Consider the following 27,836-nt stretch of genomic DNA (forward strand, 5'->3'; position numbering starts at 1 on the left):
GAACGTACCTGGAATACCTCCGGTCAGAGATATGGAGTTCACAATTGATATAGTCCCAGGCACTGGACCTATATCAATCGCACCGTATCGTATGGCACCGGCAGAACTGACTGAGCTGAAGAGTCAACTCGAAGATTTAACCAAGAAGGGGTTTATCCGACCTAGCGTTTCTCCGTGGGGAGCGCCAGTGCTGCTTGTGAAGAAGAAAGACGGAAGATCGCGACTTTGTGTGGATTATCGACAGTTGAACAAAGTCACGATAAAGAACCGTTATCCGTTGCCAAGGATTGACGATTTGATGGATCAGTTGAAGGGTGCTGCTATTTTCTCGAAGATTGACCTGAGATCGGGATATCACCAGATTAGAGTCAAGGATGAGGATATTCAAAAGACGGCGTTTAGGACACGCTATGGGCACTATGAGTACTTGGTGATGCCGTTTGGAGTTACGAATGCACCAGCTGTATTCATGGACTACATGAATAGGATCTTTCATCCATTCTTGGATCGCTTCGTTGTGGTGTTCATCGACGACATCTTGATCTACTCGAGGAATCGTGAAGAACACGAGGAACATCTACGTCAAGTATTACAAGTTCTTCGGGATAAGGTACTGTATGCTAACGCGACAAAGTGTGAATTTTGGCTCGAAGAAGTAAAGTTTTTAGGACATGTCATCTCATAGGAGGGTATTGCTGTGGATCCCAGTAAAGTGGAAGCGGTACTTGCATGGGAGCGTCCTAAGACTGTGACAGATATAAGGAGTTTCATCGGTTTAGCTGGATATTACCGACGATTCATCGAAGGTTTTGCTAAGATTGCAGGACCATTGACGAAACTCACCCGGAAGAACCAACCTTTTGCTTGGACAGAGGATTGTGAACAGAGTTTCCAAGATATGAAGAAGCGTTTGACGACCGCGCCAGTTCTGACATTACCACAAGAGAAGGAACCCTACGAGGTTTACTGCGATGCTTCGTACCAAGGTTTGGGTTGTGTGTTGATGCAACACCGAAAGGCTGTGGCTTATTCTTCAAGGCAATTGAAGATACATGAACGGAACTATCCTACGCACGATTTGGAGTTAGCGGCTGTGGTATTTGCGCTCAAGATTTGGAGGCACTATCTTTATGGGAGCACTTTCACTGTTTTTAGTGATCATAAGAGCTTGAAGTACCTGTTCGATCAGAAGGATCTGAATATGAGACAAAGGCGTTGGGTGGAATTCATCAAGGACTATGATTTCACTTTGTTGTACCACCCAGGAAAAGCAAATGTTGTAGCAGACGCACTGAGTCGCCAGACAATTCATGTTTCATCGTTGATGATTAAGGAATTGGAACTTATCGAGACTTTTCGCGACCTCAGTTTGGGTATGCAAGTGACACCTGGAAAATTGAGCTTTGGGATGGTGACGATCACTAGTGATTTTCTGAACGAGATCAAGGTGAAACAACTGTTAGATGAGGAGCTGATCGAGAAACGGAACTTGATCATTTTGGGAAAAGCGCCGGATTTTGAGGTAGGAACCGACAACATTCTGCGTTGCAAAGGACGTGTCTGCGTACCATTGGACATGGAGTTGAGAAGGATGATTCTTGACGAAGGTCACAAGAGCAGATTGAGTATTCATCCGGGATCGACAAAGATGTATCAAGATCTAAAGTTGAATTTTTGGTGGCCAGGAATGAAGAAGAATGTAGCAGAGTTTGTGGCGGCATGTCTGACATGTCAGAAGGCGAAGATAGAACATAAAAAGCCTGCGGGTATGTTACAGTCACTTGATGTGCCGGAGTGGAAGTGGGACAGTATCTCTATGGATTTCGTGGTAGCTTTGCCAGCTACGAGGAAGAGATTTGATTCCATTTGGGTCATTGTGGACCGTCTGACGAAGTCAGCACATTTCATACCGGTGAAGACCACGTTCAATGTGGAGGCACTTGCAAAAGTGTATGTCGCTGAGATTGTACGACTTCATGGAGTACCATCGAGTATTGTTTCTGACAGAGATCCGAAGTTTACTTCGCATTTCTGGAAGGCGTTGCACGAGGCGCTTGGGACGAAGTTGAGGTTGAGCTCTGCCTATCACCCTCAGACGGATGGACAGACAGAGAGGACAATACAGTCATTGGAAGACTTGCTGCGAGCCTGTGTTTTGGATAGTCAAGAAAGCTGGGATGAGCTGTTGCCGTTGATCGAGTTTACTTATAACAACAGTTTTCATGCTAGTATTGGAATGGCACCTTATGAGGCTTTGTATGGGAGGAGATGTAGAACTCCTTTATGTTGGTTTCAAGATGGCGAACATCTTCTCGTTGGACCTGAATTAGTACAACAAACTACTGAGAAAGTGAAGCAAATACAAGAGAAGATGAGGACGTCACAGAGTCGACAGAAGAGTTATGCTGACACACGACGGAGAGAGTTAGAGTTTGAGGCGGGAGACCATGTGTTTCTTCGCGTGACACCAACTACCGGAGTGGGAAGAGCGATAAAGTCGAGGAAGCTGACACCGAAGTTCATTGGACCGTATCAGATTATCGAGCGAGTCGGTAAAGTAGCTTATCGGATTGCGTTGCCACCTTTTCTTTCCAAGATTCATGATGTGCTACACGTATCACAATTGAGGAAGTATATTCCTGATCCCTCTCACATCATCAAGGAAGATGATATTCAGCTTAGAGACAACTTGTCTTTTGAAGTGGCACCAATGAGGATTGAGGAACGTAGGATCAAGCAGTTGAGGAACAAGCAGGTTCCTCTGGTAAAAGTGATTTGGAACCAAGTCACGGGCGATGCTACTTGGGAACTAGAAGAGAGGATGAAGGAACAGTATCCGGAACTCTTCACTGAGCCTTAAGTTTCGAGGACGAAACTTTCTTTTTGGGGGGTAGTATTGTAAGACCTGAATTTTCAGAACAAGCTAATTTCCGACTCACGCGTAGAATCAGTGTAAGCGTGACAGGAGTTTGATATTTGAGAAAGATTAATGAAGAAGAAAGTTCAGGAATTGCTTGAGGAATGTTGCGTAGTCATTTTAGGAATTAGAGCGAGTCGTCTGCACACCCGCCTTATGGCAAGCGTGTCCAGAATAGGCTAATTTCGCTTTAGAGCAACGTTTTAAGTGAGATTTCGAATCCTTGGAAAATTTAAAGATTTTCTTTATTTTTCCTTCGACCAGCGTTTCATTTCGGAACTCTGGACTGTACGCACGATAGGTTTCACTTTTCGGATGTCCGCCGACGCTAATTTCTTTGCTTCGAAACCCTATTTTCGAGCAATGGATGAAGACTTTTTCTATTCGGGACTTCTAACGAAGATTCCGTCCATGTTGCCAGACTTGTTTCGACGTTTCCAATCTTTCTTCAGTTGGAAGTTTTGTCGTTTGAGCATCACAGCAAAAAGTAGTTTTTCGGGGCAGATTAACCGACACCGCTTTTGAGTTTTTCGATATCGTTTTTCCCAAATCCTAGATATTTGTTTTGAGTTCTGGAATTCTGACGCCAGAATCTCTCTTAGAATTTCTCGGTGATCGTGCTGCAAAAATCGGAATCGCGAAATTTTCATTTTCCCGCGATTTCACCCGCCTATAAATAGCGCGAAAAAGCAAAATCCTCTCATTTTCTTTCCATTTGTGGCTGATTTCGTGGGGAGCAAGGGGGGAGGAGATTTCCGCGAAAACTTGACCAATCTTCGTGCAGTTCGTCCCTACTTCTAGGTATCGAGGTAACTATCATGAATCCTGCCTCTGATTTCTGTTTCTGCTGAGTTTCTGAAGTCGTTTCTGTGCTCTAAGTTTTGAGCTTTTTCTAAAATTGTCCGATTTCTCTGATTTCTCGCTTGGGTTATGTTCCTTATGTTCCCCTGAGTCTAAAACCTCTGTCAGTAAACTCTGATTGCGATTCAGTTGTCCAGGATCTGAAAAATTGACTCAAAACTCTTTTTGTCTCACATTTCGAAACTTTATTGTCGAAAAGACTTAATCTGACTTCGTGCCTTTAGGATTTGTTGTCACGGATATCATGAGGATCGTTGCTGTCAAATTTGTTTTCCGAACTGATAACTTTGAAGTTTTGAGCCTTTATTTTGGACCAAAATGCCCCTGGATAGTCGTATTTCGACCCGATTGTCCGAAAATTGTTCCGACAATTTCTTTGCCTTAGTTTTACCCTAAAACTACCTTGTGAATTGATTTAGATCGAAGAAAAAGTTCGAAAACCCTATTTTCCATAGTGGCCGAAACCTAATTGCTTGGGTACCGTGTCCAAAAATAATTTTTGGGTCTCTATGACTTGAGCCATTGCGTAGCTCTTTCAATTGTCGAAATTTTGGCGCCGGTTTCGTGTCATTCTGAGTTCTGTAGCTCGAGTTATGCTCGTTTTAGCGAACGAAGTCTCCGTTGTCAATTTGTGCCTAAATAGGAACTCTGAAGCTTTAGAGGCTTTCTTTACGATTTCGATTAGTATTAGTAGATCGTGTTGCTCCTAGTGAAGCTTGTGTTGATGATTGTGTTTTCTTTGTTCTAGGTTCGCAATTTCCATGCCCAACTTCTACTCACGAAGGTAAGGGTAACTCGGTTTTAGAGCGTCTTTGAGTCTTGCATGCTTTTATCGCACTGCCTGTGTTTGAGATGAAGATGTTTATATTGATTGGCAGATGATTATGATTATTATGCTGAATTTGGAAAATGTTTTCTGAGAGGCTTCGGCCGTTTACTGGTTTCTGTCGTTACTGCTTCCTAGTGGATGGAACATGTGGTTACTTTGGATTGGTCCTTGGGTGGGCTTTGTTATTGTCTGACTTGGCATATAGGGCTTGAGTCAAGTGGCGATGAGGAGGTGTGTCCTATCATTGTCCCATCTTGCGAGATGCTAAGTGGCGATCAGGAGGTGTGTCCTATGATTGTCCCGTCTTGTGTGACGTTAAGTGGCGATGAGGAGGTGTGTCCTATCATTGTCCCATCTTGCGAGATGCTAAGTGGCGATCAGGAGGTGTGTCCTATGATTGTCCCGTCTTGTGTGACGTTAAGTGGCGATTAGGAGGTGTGTCCTATGATTGTCCCGTCATGTATGACGTTATAAGTGGCGATGAGGAGGTGTGTCCTATCATTGTCCCGTCTTGAGAGACGATATTGATCGATCCATTTTGTTAGCAGCATATAGTTGCATTATAGGGAACTAACACCTGACCCTATGTTGTTGGATTTTCGTATTGGTTTATTGATATCTGATTTGATGTTACATTGTTGAGGTTATTATTATCTGAGTCCGATTTATGTTTAAGTTGTTGATATATGAGTTGAGTTATGTTGCTAGTTATTTACCATGCCAGGTAATTAAATTCGAACAGCATGATTTTTCTCTTTTATACATGGTAATTGCATGGAGTTAACCCTTTCTATTTGCTACTTGTTGTTTGGGCGCTTAACGCTATTAGGCGATGGAGATCCTTCCGCCGAGGCATAGCTACTCGAGTTGGAGATCGAGTTGTAAGCGGTGGAGTAGAGGTATGAGAAGCAGCTTTGCTTCTCTTCTTGTGGATTATGTTGGAGTCTCTTTTACTTTATGAGAACTCTGTTATTAAAGTCTTGCTTCCGCCACTGTTAAAGTGCGCATGTTTATTCCGAACCTTACTTATGGTATTGTAAACTATTATTACTGTATATCGGGAAACAAGTTATCTAAATAAAGTTATGGTATGTTTCCAACCTTTTAGCCGAAGTGTTTAGTTGTTTTACAGAAAAAAAATTCCCTTGGTTTTTAGGGATTGCAGATTGGTCCTTAGACTTTGTTAGGTTACTAATGTGACTCCTCAGTTGAGAAATTGGGGTGTTACAGGGGCGGGGGTATGCTCCGGCGGAAGGTGGTGGTTGTGGCGGAGGAGGTTGCAAAACCAGTAAAAATGGAGAAGAAGAAGGGAGGGGTGTATTTCCACTTTTGCCCTTTTATCATCATCAAATCCTAGCCATTCAAATAAAGAATATTCCAAGATTCTTAAATCAAACGGTGTGTAGGCCTGGTCCACCGGTGGACCAAAATAAAACTTACCCACCCTAGTGGGAACCTGAAAGGTTGAAATTATAATCTCGGGCTACATCTCAAACTTTTGCATGTAAAATTTGCCTTCATTGCAAGTATAAGAAATGCTAGTATACCTCCTGAGTGTTGCTAGCACTCCTCTGGCAACTGGCAGGTATACAAGCGCTACTCTACATGTCACATTTTTTGAAAATTACTTTCAAGGAGATGTTACATCTAGGATCTGTTATTTACAAATGTTATTTACTACTCAGGAGATTAACTTAGTAAGTATTGCTATTAGTGTGAGCTCTCATTAATAATATGACTTTCTCTTAAATTGAATACCCTAATATTCTAAATGTACGAAAAACACTAAAGATATTAGTGTCCATTTATTTTAATGTTCAATAAAATTGAGTCTAGTGTAGGTACTGCAAATTATGTGGTTTTAGTAACATATGAAACATTTATAGTGCCCCTCATCACACCATCCCTCCTCACCCGTTCTTCCACCAATCCAAGCCTCAATTACTCATAGCTTCACTCCCTTCATCACCTCATCCCCTTATTCTTCTATTTTAATTCCTGATTAAAAACAACTATTATCTCCCTGTGTCATAACACTGTTTCAAACATCTCCCAATCACTGTCGCCATGGACGTGTCACATAAGACCCAACTAGGCACAAGGTAATGTGGTCGGAGCGCAAACTTTGGCGATGACTTAAACTCAACTATTCATTAAGATGAAGGGATAAGTTTTCAAGTTTACATTAGTGAGACACGAAATTTAAAAGTCATCTATCTTACAAATTCCAGACAGTCAAAAACATAGTCCACCCTAAATATAGCATAAGACACTTGATGACCAAGTTTTTTTAATACATTGTGTAAAAAGAAAATAAAATAAGCACAAGACCTAGCCTAAGGTCTCACAAAAGAGACTCCCATAGCATCAACAATTACCAGTGGGTCATGCCCTCAAGAATGGACGAGATGACCCCTAAACATTCTTCCTTTGCGCGCACTATGCTTGGTTAAGAAATCAGTGTATGCATTCCCCTCCCTCAACGTACGATGGAACTCAACAAGTCACACGCACTCCAACAAAAGCTTAACATCATAAATAAGTGAGACATACTCATGTCTGAACTAGTCGAAATAATTTTTAAAAGATAAAAGTATAAAAGAGTTATACATATTAAAGTAAAAAAAAGATAAAAGTATAAAAGAGCTATAAATATTAAAGTAAAAAAAAATGTGTACATGTAAAAGTTAATAACAAAAATATGGTACCAACTAATCGGGTGATTGACTTGGTTCGAATTGAAAAACATTCTATATATTTTTTTGATACATACATCCTACATCGAATATTCATTCTATAATAATGTGTAGTTGGTTTATATTTGCACTATTGAAATGTGATTGATTCCTTCCTTAAGAAGATATTTTAAATACTAGTCAACATAGTCCATATTTGGGTTGATGAGTAATTAAATAATAAATACTCCCCCATCCTTGTCTCCTATCGGTGAAGCAACGCCACCAAGCTCATTTTAATTTTACTCTATAATCCAGATACTCACACTTAGACAGTTTCCGCAGGTCACGACCGTCACTACAATGCGTACATAGCAAGCAGCTTAAACGGCGTCGTTGGCATCTTCCAATCCCACCCCTCCTTTAACTCACGTTCCACAATTCAAATACCAAGTACAAAGGGCATTCTAGTAAATCAAAAGGGGAAATTACGAAATGCTCTCTCTTTATCTCTCACACACACACTCTCGCTGGTAAAAAAAATTCATTTTCTCTTCAACACAACGAAACCGCCCTTTTCAAAGGCTCAGGGTTCTTCTTCTTCTTCTTCTTTCTCTGTGTTAGTCTCTGCTAGGGTTTCGTCAGAATGTTCCAGAACTCTCACTCTTCGCCGTTCGGCTTCTCCGACGTCGTTTTGTCGCAATCATGTGTTGATTGATTCCATCTCCTCTCTCCTTTTCTGTTTCTTCAGGTAAATCCATCCTCGTTTCGCTTCTCTCTTTTTCTTCTCGCTCTGTTGTTTCTGCCTCTGCTTGTATCGATTCACTGCTGTTTCTGTTCGTCGACGCAAAAACTCTACTACAGAATATTAATGCGTTTTCTGTGCTTTCATTGTTAGTTTACTTTACACTCTTCTTTCTGTTTCATGAGTGCTTGATTGCGAATTTGGGAGTGGGTTTTCTGAATCTTGTTCTCTATGTGTAAGGAGTTAGGGTTTTGTATTTGGGACTGATTAATTTGGTTTCTTATCTGTGAAGTTATTGACCTATTTCTCGAGCTAAAAGTCAAACCGCGTTCATGATCTCTTTTTCCTGGGTTTTCAGATTATTATTAATTGCTTTTTCTATGTATTTTCGTTGAATGAAGCATGAAAGTTTTATCTTTGTATTCTGTTGAGCAGTGAGCTATACCTTTTCTCTACCTGTTTCTACTGTATTGGGTGTTCTCTCACTTGTAAGCAATTGTTCAACTTTTTTTGGGGGTGGGGGTGTTGCCATGTTCAGTTGTAAGCAATTGTTCAACTTTTTTGGGGGGTGGGCTGTTGCCATGTTCAGTTGTTGACTGTAAATTTGGTGGTATTTACTATTTAGCGCAGTTTGCAAGCTTTTAAGGGTATATCATAGATGGTTCGAAGACCAGACACTGTGAAGTGTAGCATAAGCATAAATTTACTCCTTATGATTTGTAATTGTTTGTAGTGGTATATAAGGCAGTGAGACAGTGTGTAATGAGATCCTTTTTCACGGGGAAGTGCGATTCCATTACTGTATCTACAATATACAATGTTTATTTTGCATTGTCTTGGCATGACTGTGTGTAGTTCATTTATTCTGCTTGAAGATTGCTGAGATTTAGTGTGTTCATTCCAGATTTAGAAGTGTTTTGTGACCTTTTTTTTGCATTCATCATTTGATCGAATCCGCTGCTTATTGATGAAAACCCGTGCTTATGGGTAGTTCTATTCTCTGTGGTCAATGTTTTTTGGATTGTCATGTTAATATTATTTCATGTGATCTCTTTTGCAGTGGTGGCAGTTCTGGCATTGAAATTTGTGATAGTTTCTTATAAACTAGAATCACAAATTCTTCTTATCTGGTAAGTTAAAGAATTTTCGTGACTTTTTTTGGCACATTAGGTCTCCTTTCTATGACTTGACATTATTGTATTCTAGACACCTCATCTCTGAGTTACTGAAACAATAAATGTGGTTGCTGTTAATGTTGATTTTCAGATTGAAGGAAGGTACTAGTTTAAACTCGCTTGAAGCCCAAATTTGAACAACTTGAAGCCATGTTTAACGAAGGAGCCCCTGAGTTTGTTGTTGATCAGAACTTGTATTACCCTGCTGCCACCAATTATGAGTACTACTGTACAGGTAAATCGAAGACCATTTTATCTAATGACTTTTGTTTACTTTGCATAAAGGTGAATTTATTACCATCGTATTGACTCTTTGTTATTTATTGTGGTTAGGATATGAGACACCCGGGGAATGGGAGGACCACCATAGGATTTTTGGTTTAGATGGTCCGGATATTCAGTACACGGTGAGTAGCTCTCCTTGACTGATGTGTTTGTGTGTCTCATACGCTGGGTGCACAACTAATCTTAATGCTTGATTCTTTGACAGGGTGCACAAAATGAAAACTTCCCATATGTATATTATACACCTAGCTATGGATTTGCACAGTCTCCATATAATCCATACAATCCCTATATTCCTGGTGCTATGATCGAAGTTGATGGTTCATTTGGAGGAGTGCAGCAGTATTACTCTGTCCCCAATTTTCAAAACCCTGTTTCTGCGTCTCCTTATATTCCTCTTGTTCAACCGGACAATTACCTTGATAGTTCTATTGACTCATTATTTGATAACAGTGCTTCTGTCAGTAGACCTGATGGAAGAGGTTTGCAAAATAAGTTCAATTCAGCTTCTGGTTCTTTTACTCGGAACTCTTCTAAACAATTATCAAATCAGACAAGTTCCTTGGCCAGGGTATCAGAAGGGCCAAAAGCTAATGCTGGGGTAAAGAATGATTTCACAAATCAAAGTGTTTCTGGCAGTGGTTTTCTCCATCAGGTAGGAATCTTCCCTTTTTAAGCTATTTTTGAATGAGTATGTCAAGCCCACTTCTTGTTTTTAATTTTTTAGGTGAGAATCATTTTATCTTTTATTGAAGTTAGTTCATTTGATTCTAGCTAGTTCAATATTTTCACCTTTTACGTGCTGCTATATATTTGAAGGGGTAATGGCTTGATTATGAATTTATTTTTTGGGGACTTCTTGGAGGTCCTTTATAATTTGATTCTATTCAACTTTCTTTGTTGTTTTTTTTTTGTTTTCTTCTAAACTTGGAAGTGGAGCTTCTCTTAGGAAAAATTAAAACTTTATTTAGTTTTTTTGATGGTGTTTGTCTCTTGCTTTTTGTAGGCTCAAAGCGCTGATGCCTCAATCCAGCGTTTAAATACTGTTTCAAATGGGAATGTTTTATCCCATCACAATCAACTGAAAGTAGCCCCACCGTTGAGTAATAGATTTTCTAACTACAGTTCTAATACTAATGGACAGTCTGCATTTGCTAAACTACGACCAAAGGTTAATGCTGGCAAAGTGCTGAGTGATGTAAATGGAAGCTCTGATGTTTTGGGTGAGCAAAATCGGGGCCCTCGAACTAGTAGGCCTAAACATCAGTTGCCTGTGAAAGCCTATACAACCAAGTCTGGAGGTGATAACGCACAAGAGAATATCATCGTTTATCCGGATCAATATAATAGGGAAGATTTCCCTATTGACAATGAAAATGCAAAGTTTTTTGTTATAAAATCATACAGTGAAGATGATGTGCATAAAAGCATTAAATATAATGTTTGGTCATCGACAACACATGGAAACAAGAAGCTGCAGAGTGCATATGAAGATGCTAGGAGAATAGCTGCAGGAAAATCTGGAGGCTGCCCTATCTTTCTTTTCTTTTCTGTGAGTTTTCGTTATCATGATGTATTTCTTTGTGATCTGCATATCTAAAGCTTACATGCAGCTGTGACTCTGTTCCCTTCTATGGTCATACTGATCTTTTCTTCAATATAGGTTAATGCCAGTGGTCAATTTTGTGGGGTCGCTGAGATGGTTGGTCCTGTTGACTTCAATAAGGATATGGACTTTTGGCAGCAGGATAAATGGAATGGGAGCTTCCCTTTGAAGTGGCACATCGTAAAAGATGTGCCTAATGGAAATTTTAGGCACATTATACTAGAGAACAACGAGAACAAGCCTGTGACTAATAGCAGAGACACACAAGAGGTATATTCAGCAGTCTACTTATTAATGTTGAACTGATGTGTGTGCTCTTAAGCATTTAACTTAAATGCCTTAACTTTAACAGCATTGAACCTGTTTGCTCTGTGTAAAATGGTTGTTTGAATTTTTGAATATGGTAAACCTTTTTGGGCTATTAAATATGTAGAGCCCCACTTGCAGAAATATGCACGCGGTTGATTGATTATGTAGAGGCTTTGGGATTATCATACTCTTTGTCTTGATTGAATTTGTTGTGAGTTTTTTATTTTTATATATTTTTAATTATGGTTGGTAACTCCCCATAAGAACAAAAGTTGTTGTCTTTTCTTAGAAATGTTCCAAAAAAAGTCTCGTATTAGATGGTTAACATGTGTGGAGAAGACTTGTAAAAATACCAGTATTAAGCATGGTTAGACCAAATGAAGGATAGTCTAGTAGATTATAGGTAGAGGGAAGGGGGAGGGCAAGGAAAACTACAGGTCAAGCCATCATGAGAGCTTTACATTTGAATCTTCTATCATTGCAGTTGATTGATTACAGAATATTATGACATCATTTGATATGTACTTGTGTCACCTAGCAAGAAAAGGTTTTGCCGTTTTGGTGATGGTTCAGTGTTTTTTATGTTGAGTAAGCTGTTGTAAAATTTGGTTTTGTTCGGCCTTTTTTTAGTTATGTGGGTTTTCAGTTGTATTTTCTTTTCTCCTCGATGATTATTATAATTTTGACTGTCAAATACCCATTCCTCCTGTGCAGATAACGTATAGAAAAGGTCTGGAAATGCTGAGAGTATTCAAAAGTCATACTTTGAAGACATCTTTGCTTGATGACTTCATTTATTATGAAAACCGTCAGAAAATCATGGAGCAAGAGAAAGCTAAGGTGCTATTCAAGAGCTTTGAGAGTCCATTATTTGTTCCAGCCTTGGAACCACCTCAAAAAATGAATTTTGTCACCAACATCCCTCCAGTCAGTGCTGTGAAAAATCCAAAGATGGATGATGAGTCTGATAGCTTTAAACAAACTACAAGTGCCGATCGTATTGTTAGTAGTTCTAATGTCACCAGCACTTGTGCATCTGTGGATGAGAAGGCTGCATCTGCGGATGAGAAGGCTGAGAAAGGTTTAGTGGACAGGGAAGATATTTCTTCTGTCTTAAAGATTGGTTCAGTCACCATTACCCCAAAACAGACCGAGACTAAACCATACAGCAATGGTGTTGCTAATAAGGAACCAAATGACGTTGTCACAGTAGGCTCAATGCAAGTCAGAGTTAATGGATTCAGTGAGTCTTCTGGTTTTTTGAAGGTTGGGAGCATCCCACTTGATCCTAGAGCTTTAAAGCCAGACAAAGGTACTCGAGTTAAAAATGGGTCTAATCCTTAGAATTTGCTTATGGATGTCAAGGCACTGTTTGGATCTTCTCTGGTGAAAGATGGACTGATATCTGCCTGATTTTATTGCAATTGGGAAGTTGGGTTTCTTTCAATCTTCGTTTACTGTTTTCATTTATTAGATACAACATACCCTGTGGGTGGATCTCTGGAGAGGTGTTGATACAAAAAAGATTGAAATGATTAGTGTAACCTCTTCCATATTTTGTCTTGTCAAGATCAATATGCAATCAGGGTTTCTTCGTTGCAGATTTCATCCAGTGTGTTTCGAATTTGTTAAACTTCCCTACTCAACCATCGTTTTATGTAATTCTGCTATGTTTTTCCAGATTTTCTTTCTGTTTTATTTATTGGAATGTGTTTTAGTTTGATTTGTATTCAAATGAGAAAATGCATCGACTGAATTAATGTAAGCTTCGCATTAGGAGTATAGCATGTAGTGAAATCAATCCAACGTTTACTCCTTCATCTAGAATGAACTGTAGAAAAAGATTATGCTCTGTTCAAGTATTCTTGAGAAAATAGATTAAAGCCAAATTAGATTTTCTGGATGTCAGAAAAGTTGCCTGTCCAGTTATTGTCAATCCATTTGAGAACTTATATGTAAAAGTTAAATATTTTATTTATTAAATGTTACTTAAGAATTTAAGAGATAGGAATGTTTTGATCTTCAATTCCTGGGTCAGAAGGCCGCGGCGCCTGAATATTGGCCGAGAGCAGCAGAGCTTGCAACACATTGAGAAGTAGTAAAATGGCCTTCAATATCCCTATCTCACAACCACTGTGTCATGATTCATACACTTGCTATTAGAAACCTATCACTACTAGCAATTGAATTTAGCATAATAAAAAAATGGAAATAAAATTAAAATGGGAAGCTCACATCACTCATGGGAAATGAGATGATGCGGGTGACAAGACTATTCAATAGAAAAAGACAAGTTGCTTTAAATTGACATGGAGTAGTGACATAAAGTAAGCCTCAGAAGAAGGATATCAGAATTTAAAATTTGATTGTGTAAATGTACTCGTAGACGCATAAGTCACTGTGGAATGAACTGAAAATGCACGTGAACAATAGATTGGTATGGTGAGCTTCTATATTTTTTTCAAGTATTTATTTAGCTCGTTCCTCGTTCGGTGCAGGACCCAAATCGAAACCGATCGACTAAACTCATATGAACCCAATTTTTCCATCCATCCAAACTCACACCCAACCCAAGCCAACCCAATGAGTAAAAAATTGAGCGGTTTGCACGGTTTCAGTTCGGGTCGGGGATTGGCGGACACCCCTAAGTATGTATAGTAGTAGTAGTGACAAGTGATAGTGTTACTATTACCAATAATGACAATACACTAGTACCTTACTCACTTTCCCATAGGAGCCTTACCCTCTGTTTTAACTTATTTTGTAAATTACTTTTGGACTAGTTTGAGGTGACTATAGTTTACTGGGCCTTAGTGGAAGTGGGTAAATGGGCCCATAGGAGCCCATCTCCTTGTCACGTGTAGCTCATGCTAGCAGGAATAGTTAGTTGGGACATGATGATGGGACCCACGAATCCACTTTGACGCGTTGCAGATGAACGCACGCGTGTAGTGTTCATCAGGTCATTCTACTTTCACTGACACCGTAAAATGGAAATCACTCTTCTTCTCTTCTCCTCTGTTCAGTTGAACCAGTTCTCTTCACTCTGGGGTTGAAGCGAGTCTTCGCCACGCGCCGCCACCGGTTGCGCTCCGATCAGGTATTTCCCCATTTCCGATTGCACATGCATTTCAATTTCACACACTCGACTTTCTCTGTTCATTGATTCTTTCCAAATTCGGATTCTTGCATGCACCTGAACCCGCGGTTGGGTTCAGTAACCGTGCTTTCCCCTTTGGGGGTTAAGGGCTTCACATTCGAGCTGGGGACACATTCTCAATTCAATTTTGTCATAAGAGATTTTGAATTTCAAGAATCGTTTTTCAGTTTCTAAAGTTAATTAATCACCCCAAATGTAACATCAAATTAAACACAAATTATAATTAACAATTCTGTATATTATGATTTATGATAGTGGTTTCATGATGCTACACTGCTAGCATTTGTTCAATGATGGTCAGACTTTTGAAATGATACTTATTACTTTATTTACTTCACTCCAAGTTTGATTAGTGTTGTTAATCTCGAATCGCGGAAAATAGTGGAAAGCCAAAAATCCGCTATGTCAAGCCCTCAGAGCGGTGAATAGCAGATAGCAGTGAGCTCTCAGAGGGCTACACTATATCGCCGCGATATCCGCTATTTGATAACACTGAGTTTGATTTTGAATTTTAGGGAAGGGGCACAGTGCAAGAGTTAATGGGACTGGCCTTCTAGATTTCCTGATAATGTTCTGTTTTCGTATAATGTATGCAGTGTTATCAAATGTCCGCCATGGCTGATATCCTGCCATACTATGCCATTATTTGTCATGTATGGCGGCGGGGATTTGGCTTTCCACCATGACTCACCGCCATCTGCAATTATCAACACTGGATGTATGCAAGTCATTCCACTATAAATCCCTAATGTAACTGTTGCTTATATATACAGGTGAAATGGCAGGGAGTTCAAGTGGAAGAGGAGGCAAAAACGGTATGGATCTGACAGTTGAGGACGATTTGGATTTTGAGCTGAAACTCGAGGAGGACTTGGATTATGAGCTGCCAGAGCCACCTTATACGACTACATTTTCGAGGGATGTTGGGGTATTCCGTCAATGCTAAATTCATACATGCTGAGTGGGGGTTTTCATAAATTGACCTAATCAAGTGCAAATAAAAAAAATCAATTAAAAACACTGAAAGTTAAAAACAATTTTTGGATTGGATTGGACCGGTTTTCTGATCCAATATTGAAAAGGATCCAATCCATATATGCAGAATTTTATCAAATTATTTAACTATATTTGTATTAGTATATGTTTATGAAGATAATTTACTAGTTTTTATCTCCATGGTTTAAATCTCTAAATTCTATTTTCATTAATTTAGTGTAGTTATAAGTTCACTAATTTTGATATAGTTTTGAATTTTTCTTGCGTATCATGTTTTCTTTTATTACATAGTTTTTGTGTTTCATATTTTAAAAAAACGTTTTAATAAAGAATGCTTAAAAGAAACTTGGGAGGCATCTGATTTTTCCCAGAAACTTTTCACTTCCCAAGCTTAAACCATAAGGTACATGCCTAAAATGAAATTTGATTACTATCTCTAACAAAATGTCTTGTGAGATAATCCTAATCATGCCAATTTTACTTCTTTTTATTTGTACGTGCATTATCTTGATGTTCACCATGTATCTTAGCATATAACATTTATGAAAATGGTTCTCTTGATTGAATATTCATTTACTTGTGTTTAAGTTCTTCTTTCATTATTACTAGGACAACGTTGCTAGTTCATCTGGAAGCAAACTACGATCATTCTTTATTGGAATGGGATTCTTGCCCTCCCTTGTCGATAAAGTCATAGAGGAAAATGGTAATTTATGTTCTAGTAAGATGCCTTTTTGTTTCACCAAGTGCATGGCACATTTGATGAGCATCTAATATATTTCACTTTGCCAGTCGAAGTTCTACAGTCTACAGTTCTAATTATTTTCTTTTGAATATATAGGTGAAGGAAACTCTGACACATTATTAGAGATTCTCTTGAGATCCGTAAGTAGAGGAAACTACATGATACAGTGTGGCATTCATTCTTGGGACACTTTTTGATTGAGTATTGTCGTATAGGAAACTATTCAGTTATTTAATTTTTCAAATAGTGGTAAAAGCTGAATTGTATTCTGGATGTTCATTGTGATGAGAAATGTTGATTCCGGCGACAGATACGATTATACCTGGTTGATTCAAATAAGCATCTTATGAGCATATTTATGAAATTTCATGTTGCTTATGCATAGTAGAAAATGGTAAAAAAAGGCAGCAAGTGCTACAAAGCTCCCACAATGAAGGGGTTCAAGAGAGAGTTAGACTCATTGTTGATCTTTTATAGGTAGCCTTACTTTACAATACAGAGATTGGTTTTATGACTTGAACCTGTGAGCCCTTATCCCCATGTCAGCAACTCTAATCGGTTACGCCAAGGCTCAAATATGTAAATTTGTAATCACTGGTTCTAGTGTGGAAACAACCTCCGCTAAGCCAGTTTGATGGGGTGTGTTGAAAGAGTTAAAAGGGGTTTCATATTGTAACTGCTAGATCATTGAACTTTTGACAGGATACATTTATAGATTTGTAAATACTGATAATATAGAGATGATGATAAGATAAGGGAATAGAATAATGGATAATTATTATTGATACTGCAGAGATGAAGAATCTCTACTGGGAATAGTACAATACAGCAGGAATTCGAGAGCCTGTTCTCTCCATACTACCACACACTTATAATTTTCTGGACAACCATCTAATAGGCTACATCTATTATTTATACAACTGCATAGTGCAGTTTCTATTTTGAATTCAAACTGACATACACACATAATAACCAACTTACACACTTAATAACTGCTAACACCTAATAACTACAGACTGGTAACTGCCTCTAACCATCTGCCAAATTCGTATTTCCCCTCTCTCCTTGCTGTTTTGGCTGCTCAGCAGTCTCCATGGCCACAGTAGTGGCTGCGCCACCCCCCATGGTGGTTCCAGACCTGAAATTCTTCTTTTTCAGGCGATAAACTTGGATCAAAGGAGGTATAATCTTATCAGATGACTTCCTATCTTTGATGAAATAGATAACAATCTCCTTGATTCACATATAATCTTTTCCGTCAAAGAAAACTTTGTATTTCATTTTTCTGTAACAGTTAAAAGTACAAGTTTTATTTTTCTTTCAAGTTAGGTACCATATAATTAAGTTAGTCCTCTGTTATAAATGTGTTCTTTAATTGTAATCAGTGATTAAAAGAATGAAATTGTTGACATTAGTTATCATTGAAAGACCAATTTGATGGCACTTATAAAGTTAAGACTCATGTGATCTGGTGTACATCTTTAGAGGACCGAAACAAACATTTACTTTTTTATAATTTAATATGTTATTCTTCACTTACCTGTCACTATATTTAGTGTTGATCAATAAAACACAAGGATAAAATACTGCTTCACTTTATGATCTTTTGAAACTTGTGATATTCTGCGGTTGTGTTTGCTCTTTTTATTTCTTAATACTGCAGCCAATATTCTCTCCAAACTTTCAACTGAATATTCTGATTGCTGCCTATTGATTTCCAATGTATTAGGCTCGTAAATCCAATGGTGACTCATCAGATTTCTTGGAAGGCTCCCTTAATACGAGCAAGGGCCGGAGAAGTGCCCCAAGTGTCTGTCCTGCTGGTCACTCAAAAGAGGTAACTTGGTGTGTCCCCCCCCCCAAAAAAAAACCCTAATTTTGATCCTTTAAGGGTGGATATTCGAGTTTCCATTTTGTACACTGTCTCTACTTATCCATATTTCTCGTAGTTTTTTATGTCAGAAAAGTTAACTTTCAAAATCTTTTCACCTTTGCAAGGATTAATTCTGTTTAAATTGGTTTATGTAAATTTGAACTGCCTTTTCAACTTGCTTTGCAATTATATAGGATCTTCAAAAATCAAATTCACTGTCTTCTGATTCACTGGATAGCTTGTTTGATGATAAGGATTCTCCCGAAATTTCCATGGTCAATCAACCAAAAGAGGTACTTGCTTCTTATATCTCAGGGAACGTCAGATCATTCATTACAAAATTTAGTTAGGGTATCATCATGGTAGTTGCATAGTTGAACTTGAATTTAAAGAATAGTTACTTTTGCTTTATTGTATGTTATAATTACTTTTGCTTTTGACCATAATCATTTACTACCAGCTGGTTCTTCTGATCTATTAATGTCAAAAAACATGTGCTTGCAGTAATCTGCCACTGTGTGTCGGTTTAATATTATTTTTAATGTTCAGATGTACTCTGATAACCAAAATTCCAGTTTTTTTTTTTCCGTTTCCGATCATTGGTTACCACACGCATGATTTATTAATGTGGTGTCAGTGTCACACCAAATTTGTTGCATATACCATCCATCACTGTAAGTTGTGGTCAGCATTTGCCTTTCCTGTCTAGGGTGACAATTGACTATGTAGTATATATTTCATCCTTTTCTTATTATCAATTGGCATTTAGTCTCTTAATTGCGCTTGGTAGTGAATTTTACTTTCTAGTTTCATGTGATAACACTGGTAAATCAGATGAATATTATTGAATTGAAACTGAGGTTACAACTTGGAATCAATTTGAGAATTGATTCAAGGAATTGGAAGATTACAGAGAAAATTGGGGAAAAGGGGAAGAATAGTGAAACTAGGGTTCCTAGAGATTCCTCAATCTCTCTCTGGTTCCTCAACCAGAATTCTGAACTCTAATCTTTGATAGCTTCATCTGCAAGCTAGCTTCCCCTTTTTATACTAACAGTTGCTCTAACTGCCTACAGCTGGCAACAGCTGGCAACTAACTAACTAATTGTTTATTCATTTCCAGTCCCTAACCTCTTAGCCAGTTCACACTCTAGTCCTTTTCCTAGAGTACACATGTTTGAACCTATCAATGGGACTCCTTAATTTGATTTGATTCTTTTCACATAATCTTATCTCAGGAGGTTGGTGAACTTGACGATGTTATTGATGATAAAAGAGGTTCCTTGCTGAGGATGAATTTCTCTCTGGAGGAAGTTGAATTTGCAATCAATAGACTCGGTATGTGAATGTACATATTACCTGCCCAGCTGCTCTATAGTCTATACAATAAAAAATTGAAAATAATGCTTCTAACTAGGAATAATTCAGGCAAGTTTTTCAATGTCCCAGGTTGTAGACATTTTTAATATGGGCGTGTTTTCAGTGATTGTCAGAGATCTAAATAACTTTTTGGCATATCATTTATACTTATTCAATACAGAGGGAAGTTCATCTGCATTTATGAATTACTTACATGAATAAGAATTTCTTGATTCATTGTTTCATTTCAGGTGATGAAGCGTCAATTCCTGAGCTGGTGGACTTCATCTTTGCTGCCCAGATTGCTAAAAAAATGAAAAGGGAAACAGATGATGACGTCATCTGTTATGATAGTAGGAATGAGGTTTATATATCTGACCCAATTAATATGATTTTTCATTCGATAATTACTACGCTTCTGTATGTCAGATTTTTTAAGTTAACACTCAACTTTATTACGCATTATACAAAAAGCTAATGACCATGTTTCTACAAGTTAACTTTAAGAGAGGACACAGCTATAGCCTCTGCTTGCTTTTTTTAAGACTTAGATATTCTAGTGTTGTATAGTTTCCCTGTAGTAGAAAATACATATTCTTTCATGAAACCTATCCATTTTGGATGTTAATTTCTTTTGCGCGTACGTTTTCCATTTGGATGAAACCTATATTCTTTCTATGTATTCCATATCCATAATACTTATTCTCCTATCAAGAAATTGTCTTTTTATTATGTTAAATTATGTATTTTATAATGCTATTTGTTGTGCATCTAATTTTTATGACCTGTGGGATCACAGGTTAGCCATGAAAAACTCTATGGAATTATGGCTAAAACACTTTACTTGCTTGAAATGGGCTTCTCCGAGAGTGAAGTGTCCTCAGCAGTTGATAAATTAGGTGAGTAATTGTGAAAGATGATTTTTTGTGAAATTAGGTTCGCAGTCTGGCCTTTGAAAAGTATTTATCTTTAGTTGACATCATCAGAATAGAACTATTATCATTGTCTTTTTTAAATTTCGAAAATGCTATGTAATCATTTCTTTTATCAAGACTAACCAGTTTTCTCTTAGTCTCAGGTTCTTGAACTTACTAGTTGGCTATTTTTCAGGTCCAGAGGCTCCAATTTCAGAGCTCGCAAACTTTATTTTTGCAGAACAAAATGGGATTGATTATGTAATGGAATACAAGGTGAGATTTTATTATTTGTTTTTCACTTTGTGTTTAGTCCTTTATATTGAAATGCTGGAATTTAACTATGATAATCATTGCATGGATATGTTTCAAATATCCAATGTTCATGAAAAATGTCGTCAGGTGCTAACTAGTATGCAGAACTGTACCAAAAGAAAAACTTAGGGGTAGAAATAATTTTACAATATCAAAATTTCACATAAATGAGTGAACTTTGCTTTTATATGTATATTATGTTCTTATTTAAATGTTGTATGAATGTCTGAAATCAACAGTAGTGCTAAGAAACCTATTAAATGAAGTTAAGGACATATTTGGCATATGGTAGACTAAAATGGTACTGTCCCCAGTTATTATTTAGTAATAATAATCATTGAGGTATTATTGAATGATGAATTTTCTTGCTTGTCTAGTATCCCTGGATCAAAGAGGAACAACATAGCGATATGTATGATACAGCGGAAGTGAAACCTGAGGATTTTAGCGATGAACCTTCACAATCAAGGCAGGTCAACTTGGAGGAAACTTACAATGGTAAAAGGGTGAAGGAAGAGGGTATTGATGAAATTCCCAATGCTGTTTCTGACATGGGATATTTTGATCTTGCGGAGAATGATAGAGGTAAAAGACCCAAGTATGAATATGATGATGATTCAAGCGATTCTTTTGATCCTTATTGGGTGGAAGAAAAGGTCGATTCTGTTGTTGCTAGAATGTCGCAACTTAACAAATCAAATCCATCGAGGTCTCTGAATAGTATGGCAGCGAAGCGTCCATTTTTTCTATACGGAAACGTGGCTAACATATCTTACGACTCATGGGTAAAATTGTCTCAGTTCTTATATGGTGTTGAACCTGAGTTTGTGAACAATCAGTTATTTTCAGCCTTGAATAGAATTGAAGGCTATATACACAATCTTCCAGTTGAAAACAGGTTCCACATCCTTCCGAAGCCACCTATGACCATTGAGGATGTTCTTCCGCGGACAAAGAAATGGTGGCCACCTTGGGATTCAAGAAAGCAGTTGAGCTGCATCAATTGTGAAACTAGAGGTGTAGCTCAACTTTGTGACAGGCTAGGAAAGTTTCTAGCTGATTCTGGCGGAGTACCCTCGTCTGAACAGCAGAGAGACATTCTTCGCTATTGCCGTGGATTGAATCTTGTGTGGACTGGTAAATACAAACTGGGTCCGGTAGAGCCTGAACACTTGGAGCTTATCTTAGGCTACCCTTCGAATCACGTTGGTTCTGTCGAGAGTGATTTGGCCGAAAGACTTAAATCACTAAAATACTGCTTCCAGACAGACACATTGGGATATCATCTTTCTGTTTTGAAACCTGTTTTTCCTAGTGGACTGACTATGTTGTCACTTTTCAGTGGAATTGGTGGAGCAGAAATTGCCTTGCACCGCCTTGGTATTAAAATAAAAGCTGTCGTCTCAGTTGAGACTTCTGAGAAAAAGAGGAGGATTCTCGAGAGGTGGTGGCGTAGTTCGGGACAAACGGGGACTTTGGTTCAGATTGAAGAGATTCAGAAGTTGACTAGTAAAAAACTTCAGAGCCTAATTAGTAAATTGGGTGGCTTTGACCTGGTAATTTATCAGAGCCCAAGTCCTAGGGGTGGTGAAAGTATCGCATCTGTAGATTTTTCAGTGTTTCATGAATGTGTTCGTGTTTTGCACCGTGTAAGAGGTTTGTGTGAAAGAATGTGACTCGGATCTTGTTGTAAATTATGTCAGATTATATGCTTTGGTTGCATGCCCTGTTCTTGACAAAGGCAGCTGCTACAAATTGTGACATCATGTAAAATTTTCAATGCAGGAAATTTTAGCAGTATTGTTCGGATCTATAATATGTTAGTTAATGCATTAGTAGAGATATTATAGATTATTATTGCTCTATCCTGTTTTCATGGTGGATCACTGTCTGAATAAAGCCATGGTGAAAAACCACAGTATTGCCAAAATCAATGGTAGAAACAATAAAAGCTAAGGTAGACAGTAGACACCAATGTTCATTGAATCAGACACCGGTTTAAGTGTATGACAATGACGAGCCATTTCATGTGGTCATTTAGTATATGCATATTGTAGAATAACCCAAATTTTTAATTTTCTTACCTTTGTATTTAACTATGAGATCAACCCGTCAAAAAAAAAACTATGATATCAACCCGTGCAATGCTTTATGATTTTAAAAATTTGCACTATTTTTTTTTACGGAAATACGATTTTCATTGAAAATGAAAGGTCAAAATATTCGACCGAATACAAACATTGAAAACTTGAGGGAAACCCAAACCTCATCTCTAATAGATTCGGAGTACTTAGTTATGGTGTGAGCCACCTTATTTGCTTCCCTATAAACATGACTAAAAGAAATAGAAGAAAAACTAGGAATTAAACTCCTAATCTTAGCAACAAGAGGTGCCAAGTAAGAATTATGATGAGCCTGGCCAGTAATTGCACGAATCACCTTCTCTGAATTGGATTCAACCTTCAACTTCAGATAGCCATATGCGACACGCGACAGCTAACTTGAGTCCCTGCTGAATAGCAATGGCCTTCGCAAAGTCAACCCCCAGATCAAACAAACAAGATAGCGATGCAGCCAATCGAGCCTCCCAATGACTATCCATGAAAATCATCCCATTCCGCTACACATCCCCCACCTTCGCTGCATCCACATTCAACTTGACATGCTCGCATCAGGCGGCTTCCATCAACTATCACGAGACACACCCACCACCGGCTCCTGTGGACGAAGAGAAGCTCTGGCAGCTTGATAATCACGAAGCTCCTCCATCGATTTAGCTGCAGTACCGCGTTCATCCACAACTCTTCGGCTTCAAAACAGGCTAGATTATGAGGACATGTAGGTATACATATAAATATTTACCTTCTTCAACGCATGTTGAAGTAAGTTATGCGGAAGGAAGTGCACATGCTTCACCTACCTCAAAAGCGGGTGTTTCATCGTCTCATGGGATTGAGTTGCCTGAGTTGTCTAAGACAACTCAAATAAGTGAAATAACCCACTCTCATTTGATTAGGCACGTTATCCTTTATGTTTCGACAATTTTGAATATGAACAAGAACTTTCTAGTTTTTCTTATAGACATTCATATCAAAAAAAAAGTTATGACTAGAGTCATTTCATGTGGTCATTTAGCATGTGCATATTGTAGAATGACATAAATTTTTTATTTTCTTAACTTTGTATTTAACGTTAAAATATAATATAAAATCATTCATTTAGCTCTTACCCGAAGGTAAATGTCACATGAATGATTTTATATTACTTCTCTAACAATATTAACATGTGCGATGCTTGACCGCTTTTATGATTATAAAAATTTGAACTACTTTTAATAAACCACATGTAGGTATAAATATTAAAAAAAAATATTAATTTATTGTACAATTTTTTTTATTGATTTATACAAAAAAAAAATGTTACGTGCATAGCTAGCCAGTTCATGCTTCAAGTTAACACCGAGTAATTATTCAGTATCCCGCACGATGTACATGCATTGCATGAGTAAATTTATATTATGTGTTTTGATAAGAGAATTATATGTTTACGTTCTATGTAAGACCTGGATTTTCAGAACAAGCTAATTTCCGACTCACGCGTAGAATCAGTGTAAGCGTGACAGGAGTTTGATATTTGAGAAAGATTAATGAAGAAGAAAGTTCAGGAATTGCTTGAGGAATGTTGCGTAGTCATTTTAGGAATTAGAGCGAGTCGTCTGCACACCCGCCTTATGGCAAGCGTGTCCAGAATAGGCTAATTTCGCTTTAGAGCAACGTTTTAAGTGAGATTTCGAATCCTTGGAAAATTTAAAGATTTTCTTTATTTTTCCTTCGACCAGCGTTTCATTTCGGAACTCTGGACTGTACGCACGATAGGTTTCACTTTTCGGATGTCCGCCGACGCTAATTTCTTTGCTTCGAAACCCTATTTTCGAGCAATGGATGAAGACTTTTTCTATTCGGGACTTCTAACGAAGATTCCGTCCATGTTGCCAGACTTGTTTCGACGTTTCCAATCTTTCTTCAGTTGGAAGTTTTGTCGTTTGAGCATCACAGCAAAAAGTAGTTTTTCGGGGCAGATTAACCGACACCGCTTTTGAGTTTTTCGATATCGTTTTTCCCAAATCCTAGATATTTGTTTTGAGTTCTGGAATTCTGACGCCAGAATCTCTCTTAGAATTCCTTGGTGATCGTGCTGCAAAAATCGGAATCGCGAAATTTTCATTTTCCCGCGATTTCACCCGCCTATAAATAGCGCGAAAAAGCAAAATCCTCTCATTTTCTTTCCATTTGTGGCTGATTTCGTGGGGAGCAAGGGGGGAGGAGATTTCCGCGAAAACTTGACCAATCTTCGTGCAGTTCGTCCCTACTTCTAGGTATCGAGGTAACTATCATGAATCCTGCCTCTGATTTCTGTTTCTGCTGAGTTTCTGAAGTCGTTTCTGTGCTCTAAGTTTTGAGCTTTTTCTAAAATTGTCCGATTTCTCTGATTTCTCGCTTGGGTTATGTTCCTTATGTTCCCCTGAGTCTAAAACCTCTGTCAGTAAACTCTGATTGCGATTCAGTTGTCCAGGATCTGAAAAATTGACTCAAAACTCTTTTTGTCTCACATTTCGAAACTTTATTGTCGAAAAGACTTAATCTGACTTCGTGCCTTTAGGATTTGTTGTCACGGATATCATGAGGATCGTTGCTGTCAAATTTGTTTTCCGAACTGATAACTTTGAAGTTTTGAGCCTCTATTTTGGACCAAAATGCCCCTGGATAGTCGTATTTCGACCCGATTGTCCGAAAATTGTTCCGACAATTTCTTTGCCTTAGTTTTACCCTAAAACTACCTTGTGAATTGATTTAGATCGAAGAAAAAGTTCGAAAACCCTATTTTCCATAGTGGCCGAAACCTAATTGCTTGGGTACCGTGTCCAAAAATAATTTTTGGGTCTCTATGACTTGAGCCATTGCGTAGCTCTTTCAATTGTCGAAATTTTGGCGCCGGTTTCGTGTCATTCTGAGTTCTGTAGCTCGAGTTATGCTCGTTTTAGCGAACGAAGTCTCCGTTGTCAATTTGTGCCTAAATAGGAACTCTGAAGCTTTAGAAGCTTTCTTTACGATTTCGATTAGTATTAGTAGATCGTGTTGCTCCTAGTGAAGCTTGTGTTGATGATTGTGTTTTCTTTGTTCTAGGTTCGCAATTTCCATGCCCAACTTCTACTCACGAAGGTAAGGGTAACTCGGTTTTAGAGCGTCTTTGAGTCTTGCATGCTTTTATCGCACTGCCTGTGTTTGAGATGAAGATGTTTATATTGATTGGCAGATGATTATGATTATTATGCTGAATTTGGAAAATGTTTTCTGAGAGGCTTCGGCCGTTTACTGGTTTCTGTCGTTACTGCTTCCTAGTGGATGGAACATGTGGTTACTTTGGATTGGTCCTTGGGTGGGCTTTGTTATTGTCTGACTTGGCATATAGGGCTTGAGTCAAGTGGCGATCAGGAGGTGTGTCCTATGATTGTCCCGTCTTGTGTGACGTTAAGTGGCGATGAGGAGGTGTGTCCTATCATTGTCCCATCTTGCGAGATGCTAAGTGGCGATCAGGAGGTGTGTCCTATGATTGTCCCGTCTTGTGTGACGTTAAGTGGCGATTAGGAGGTGTGTCCTATGATTGTCCCGTCATGTATGACGTTATAAGTGGCGATGAGGAGGTGTGTCCTATCATTGTCCCGTCTTGAGAGACGATATTGATCGATCCATTTTGTTAGCAGCATATAGTTGCATTATAGGGAACTAACACCTGACCCTATGTTGTTGGATTTTCGTATTGGTTTATTGATATCTGATTTGATGTTACATTGTTGAGGTTATTATTATCTGAGTCCGATTTATGTTTAAGTTGTTGATATATGAGTTGAGTTATGTTGCTAGTTATTTACCATGCCAGGTAATTAAATTCGAACAGCATGATTTTTCTCTTTTATACATGGTAATTGCATGGAGTTAACCCTTTCTATTTGCTACTTGTTGTTTGGGCGCTTAACGCTATTAGGCGATGGAGATCCTTCCGCCGAGGCATAGCTACTCGAGTTGGAGATCGAGTTGTAAGCGGTGGAGTAGAGGTATGAGAAGCAGCTTTGCTTCTCTTCTTGTGGATTATGTTGGAGTCTCTTTTACTTTATGAGAACTCTGTTATTAAAGTCTTGCTTCCGCCACTGTTAAAGTGCGCATGTTTATTCTGAACCTTACTTATGGTATTGTAAACTATTATTACTGTATATCGGGAAACAAGTTATCTAAATAAAGTTATGGTATGTTTCCAACCTTTTAGCCGAAGTGTTTAGTTGTTTTACAGAAAAATATTCCCTTGGTTTTTAGGGATTGCAGATTGGTCCTTAGACTTTGTTAGGTTACTAATGTGACTCCTCAGTTGAGAAATTGGGGTGTTGCAATTGTGGTATCAGAGCTTTGGTCTAGAAAACCAGAGCTTTTGGGTAGAGTGCCTGCTTAAGATGTTTGAACTCTGAGACCGATTGATGGGGTGTCAATCGGAGGAAGAGTGTGCTTGATTACTGTTTATATAGATTATTTTTGAAGGTTATTCGTAAGTGAATAACCTTATGCTAGTTATTGTTAATTATACATTTGATATAAGTATATACATAGTTAGTTATTATAGAACTTTGTGTTGTTCTGGCCTGAGTATCTGTTGTGGTCTTTGACTGTTCATGAAAACAGGAGCAGGAGGTTTCCACAACCGATCGAGACTCAAGGTTCAGACAGCATGAATCCGATGGAGCAAGCTATTGCTAATCTGACTGCCCTTATGGCACAACAAGTTACTAACACTGCTGCAAGGGAGGAAGCTGAAGCTCAACGTGCTGCTACTGCTGCTTTGGTGGCTGCACAAAACCAAGCTGAAGAGAATGCTCGCCGTGTTCAGCGGGAGGAACGTGAATTAGCTGCTGCTCAGACCAGGGGTCTGAATGATTTCAAGCGTCAGGATCCGCCGAAGTTCTCTGGGGGCTTCGATCCGGAAGAAGCTGACTTATGGCTCCAAGAGTTGGAGAAGATCTTTACCT

The 27,836-nt window shown here is 38.4% G+C and overlaps 2 protein-coding genes and 1 long non-coding RNA gene across 3 annotated transcripts; all 3 read left to right on the forward strand.

Moving 5' to 3' along the window:
• The first annotated feature begins 3,638 nt into the window (after positions 1–3,638).
• LOC130715011 (uncharacterized) lies at positions 3,639–5,709 on the forward strand. The gene is made up of 3 exons (XR_009011540.1): positions 3,639–3,726; positions 4,527–4,562; positions 5,437–5,709. It is a non-coding gene; the product is annotated as an uncharacterized LOC130715011 (long non-coding RNA).
• Positions 5,710–7,812: 2,103 nt separating this feature from the next.
• LOC130711158 (YTH domain-containing protein ECT4) lies at positions 7,813–13,082 on the forward strand. The gene is made up of 8 exons (XM_057560656.1): positions 7,813–8,033; positions 9,088–9,157; positions 9,294–9,437; positions 9,536–9,609; positions 9,693–10,142; positions 10,494–11,039; positions 11,151–11,363; positions 12,117–13,082. The coding sequence occupies exons 3-8, from the start codon at positions 9,353–9,355 to the stop codon at positions 12,744–12,746; spliced, it is 1,998 nt and encodes a 665-aa protein (XP_057416639.1). The 5' UTR covers positions 7,813–8,033; positions 9,088–9,157; positions 9,294–9,352; the 3' UTR covers positions 12,747–13,082.
• A 1,262-nt stretch (positions 13,083–14,344) lies between these two features.
• LOC130710576 (probable inactive DNA (cytosine-5)-methyltransferase DRM3) lies at positions 14,345–22,580 on the forward strand. The gene is made up of 11 exons (XM_057559895.1): positions 14,345–14,502; positions 15,336–15,490; positions 16,168–16,264; positions 16,400–16,443; positions 18,033–18,140; positions 18,371–18,469; positions 19,415–19,514; positions 19,787–19,899; positions 20,335–20,434; positions 20,646–20,725; positions 21,142–22,580. The coding sequence occupies exons 2-11, from the start codon at positions 15,341–15,343 to the stop codon at positions 22,438–22,440; spliced, it is 2,190 nt and encodes a 729-aa protein (XP_057415878.1). The 5' UTR covers positions 14,345–14,502; positions 15,336–15,340; the 3' UTR covers positions 22,441–22,580.
• The last annotated feature ends 5,256 nt before the right edge of the window (positions 22,581–27,836 follow it).

This window comes from Lotus japonicus, chromosome 4 (genome assembly GCF_012489685.1).
Source record: "Lotus japonicus ecotype B-129 chromosome 4, LjGifu_v1.2".
In the NCBI taxonomy this organism is placed as follows: domain Eukaryota; kingdom Viridiplantae; phylum Streptophyta; class Magnoliopsida; order Fabales; family Fabaceae; genus Lotus; species Lotus japonicus.

Excerpts from the sequence above, each read along its gene's own strand:
- LOC130711158 (XM_057560656.1), top strand. The coding sequence starts at position 9,353 with ATGTTTAACGAAGGAGCCCCTGAGTTTGTTGTTGATCAGAACTTGTAT. Across the intron at positions 10,143-10,493 it reads GCAGTGGTTTTCTCCATCAG|GCTCAAAGCGCTGATGCCTC; the intron begins GTAGGAATCTTC and ends TGCTTTTTGTAG. Across the intron at positions 11,364-12,116 it reads ATAGCAGAGACACACAAGAG|ATAACGTATAGAAAAGGTCT; the intron begins GTATATTCAGCA and ends CCTCCTGTGCAG.
- LOC130710576 (XM_057559895.1), top strand. The coding sequence starts at position 15,341 with ATGGCAGGGAGTTCAAGTGGAAGAGGAGGCAAAAACGGTATGGATCTG. Across the intron at positions 18,470-19,414 it reads TGGTCAATCAACCAAAAGAG|GAGGTTGGTGAACTTGACGA; the intron begins GTACTTGCTTCT and ends ATCTTATCTCAG. Across the intron at positions 20,435-20,645 it reads CTCAGCAGTTGATAAATTAG|GTCCAGAGGCTCCAATTTCA; the intron begins GTGAGTAATTGT and ends GCTATTTTTCAG.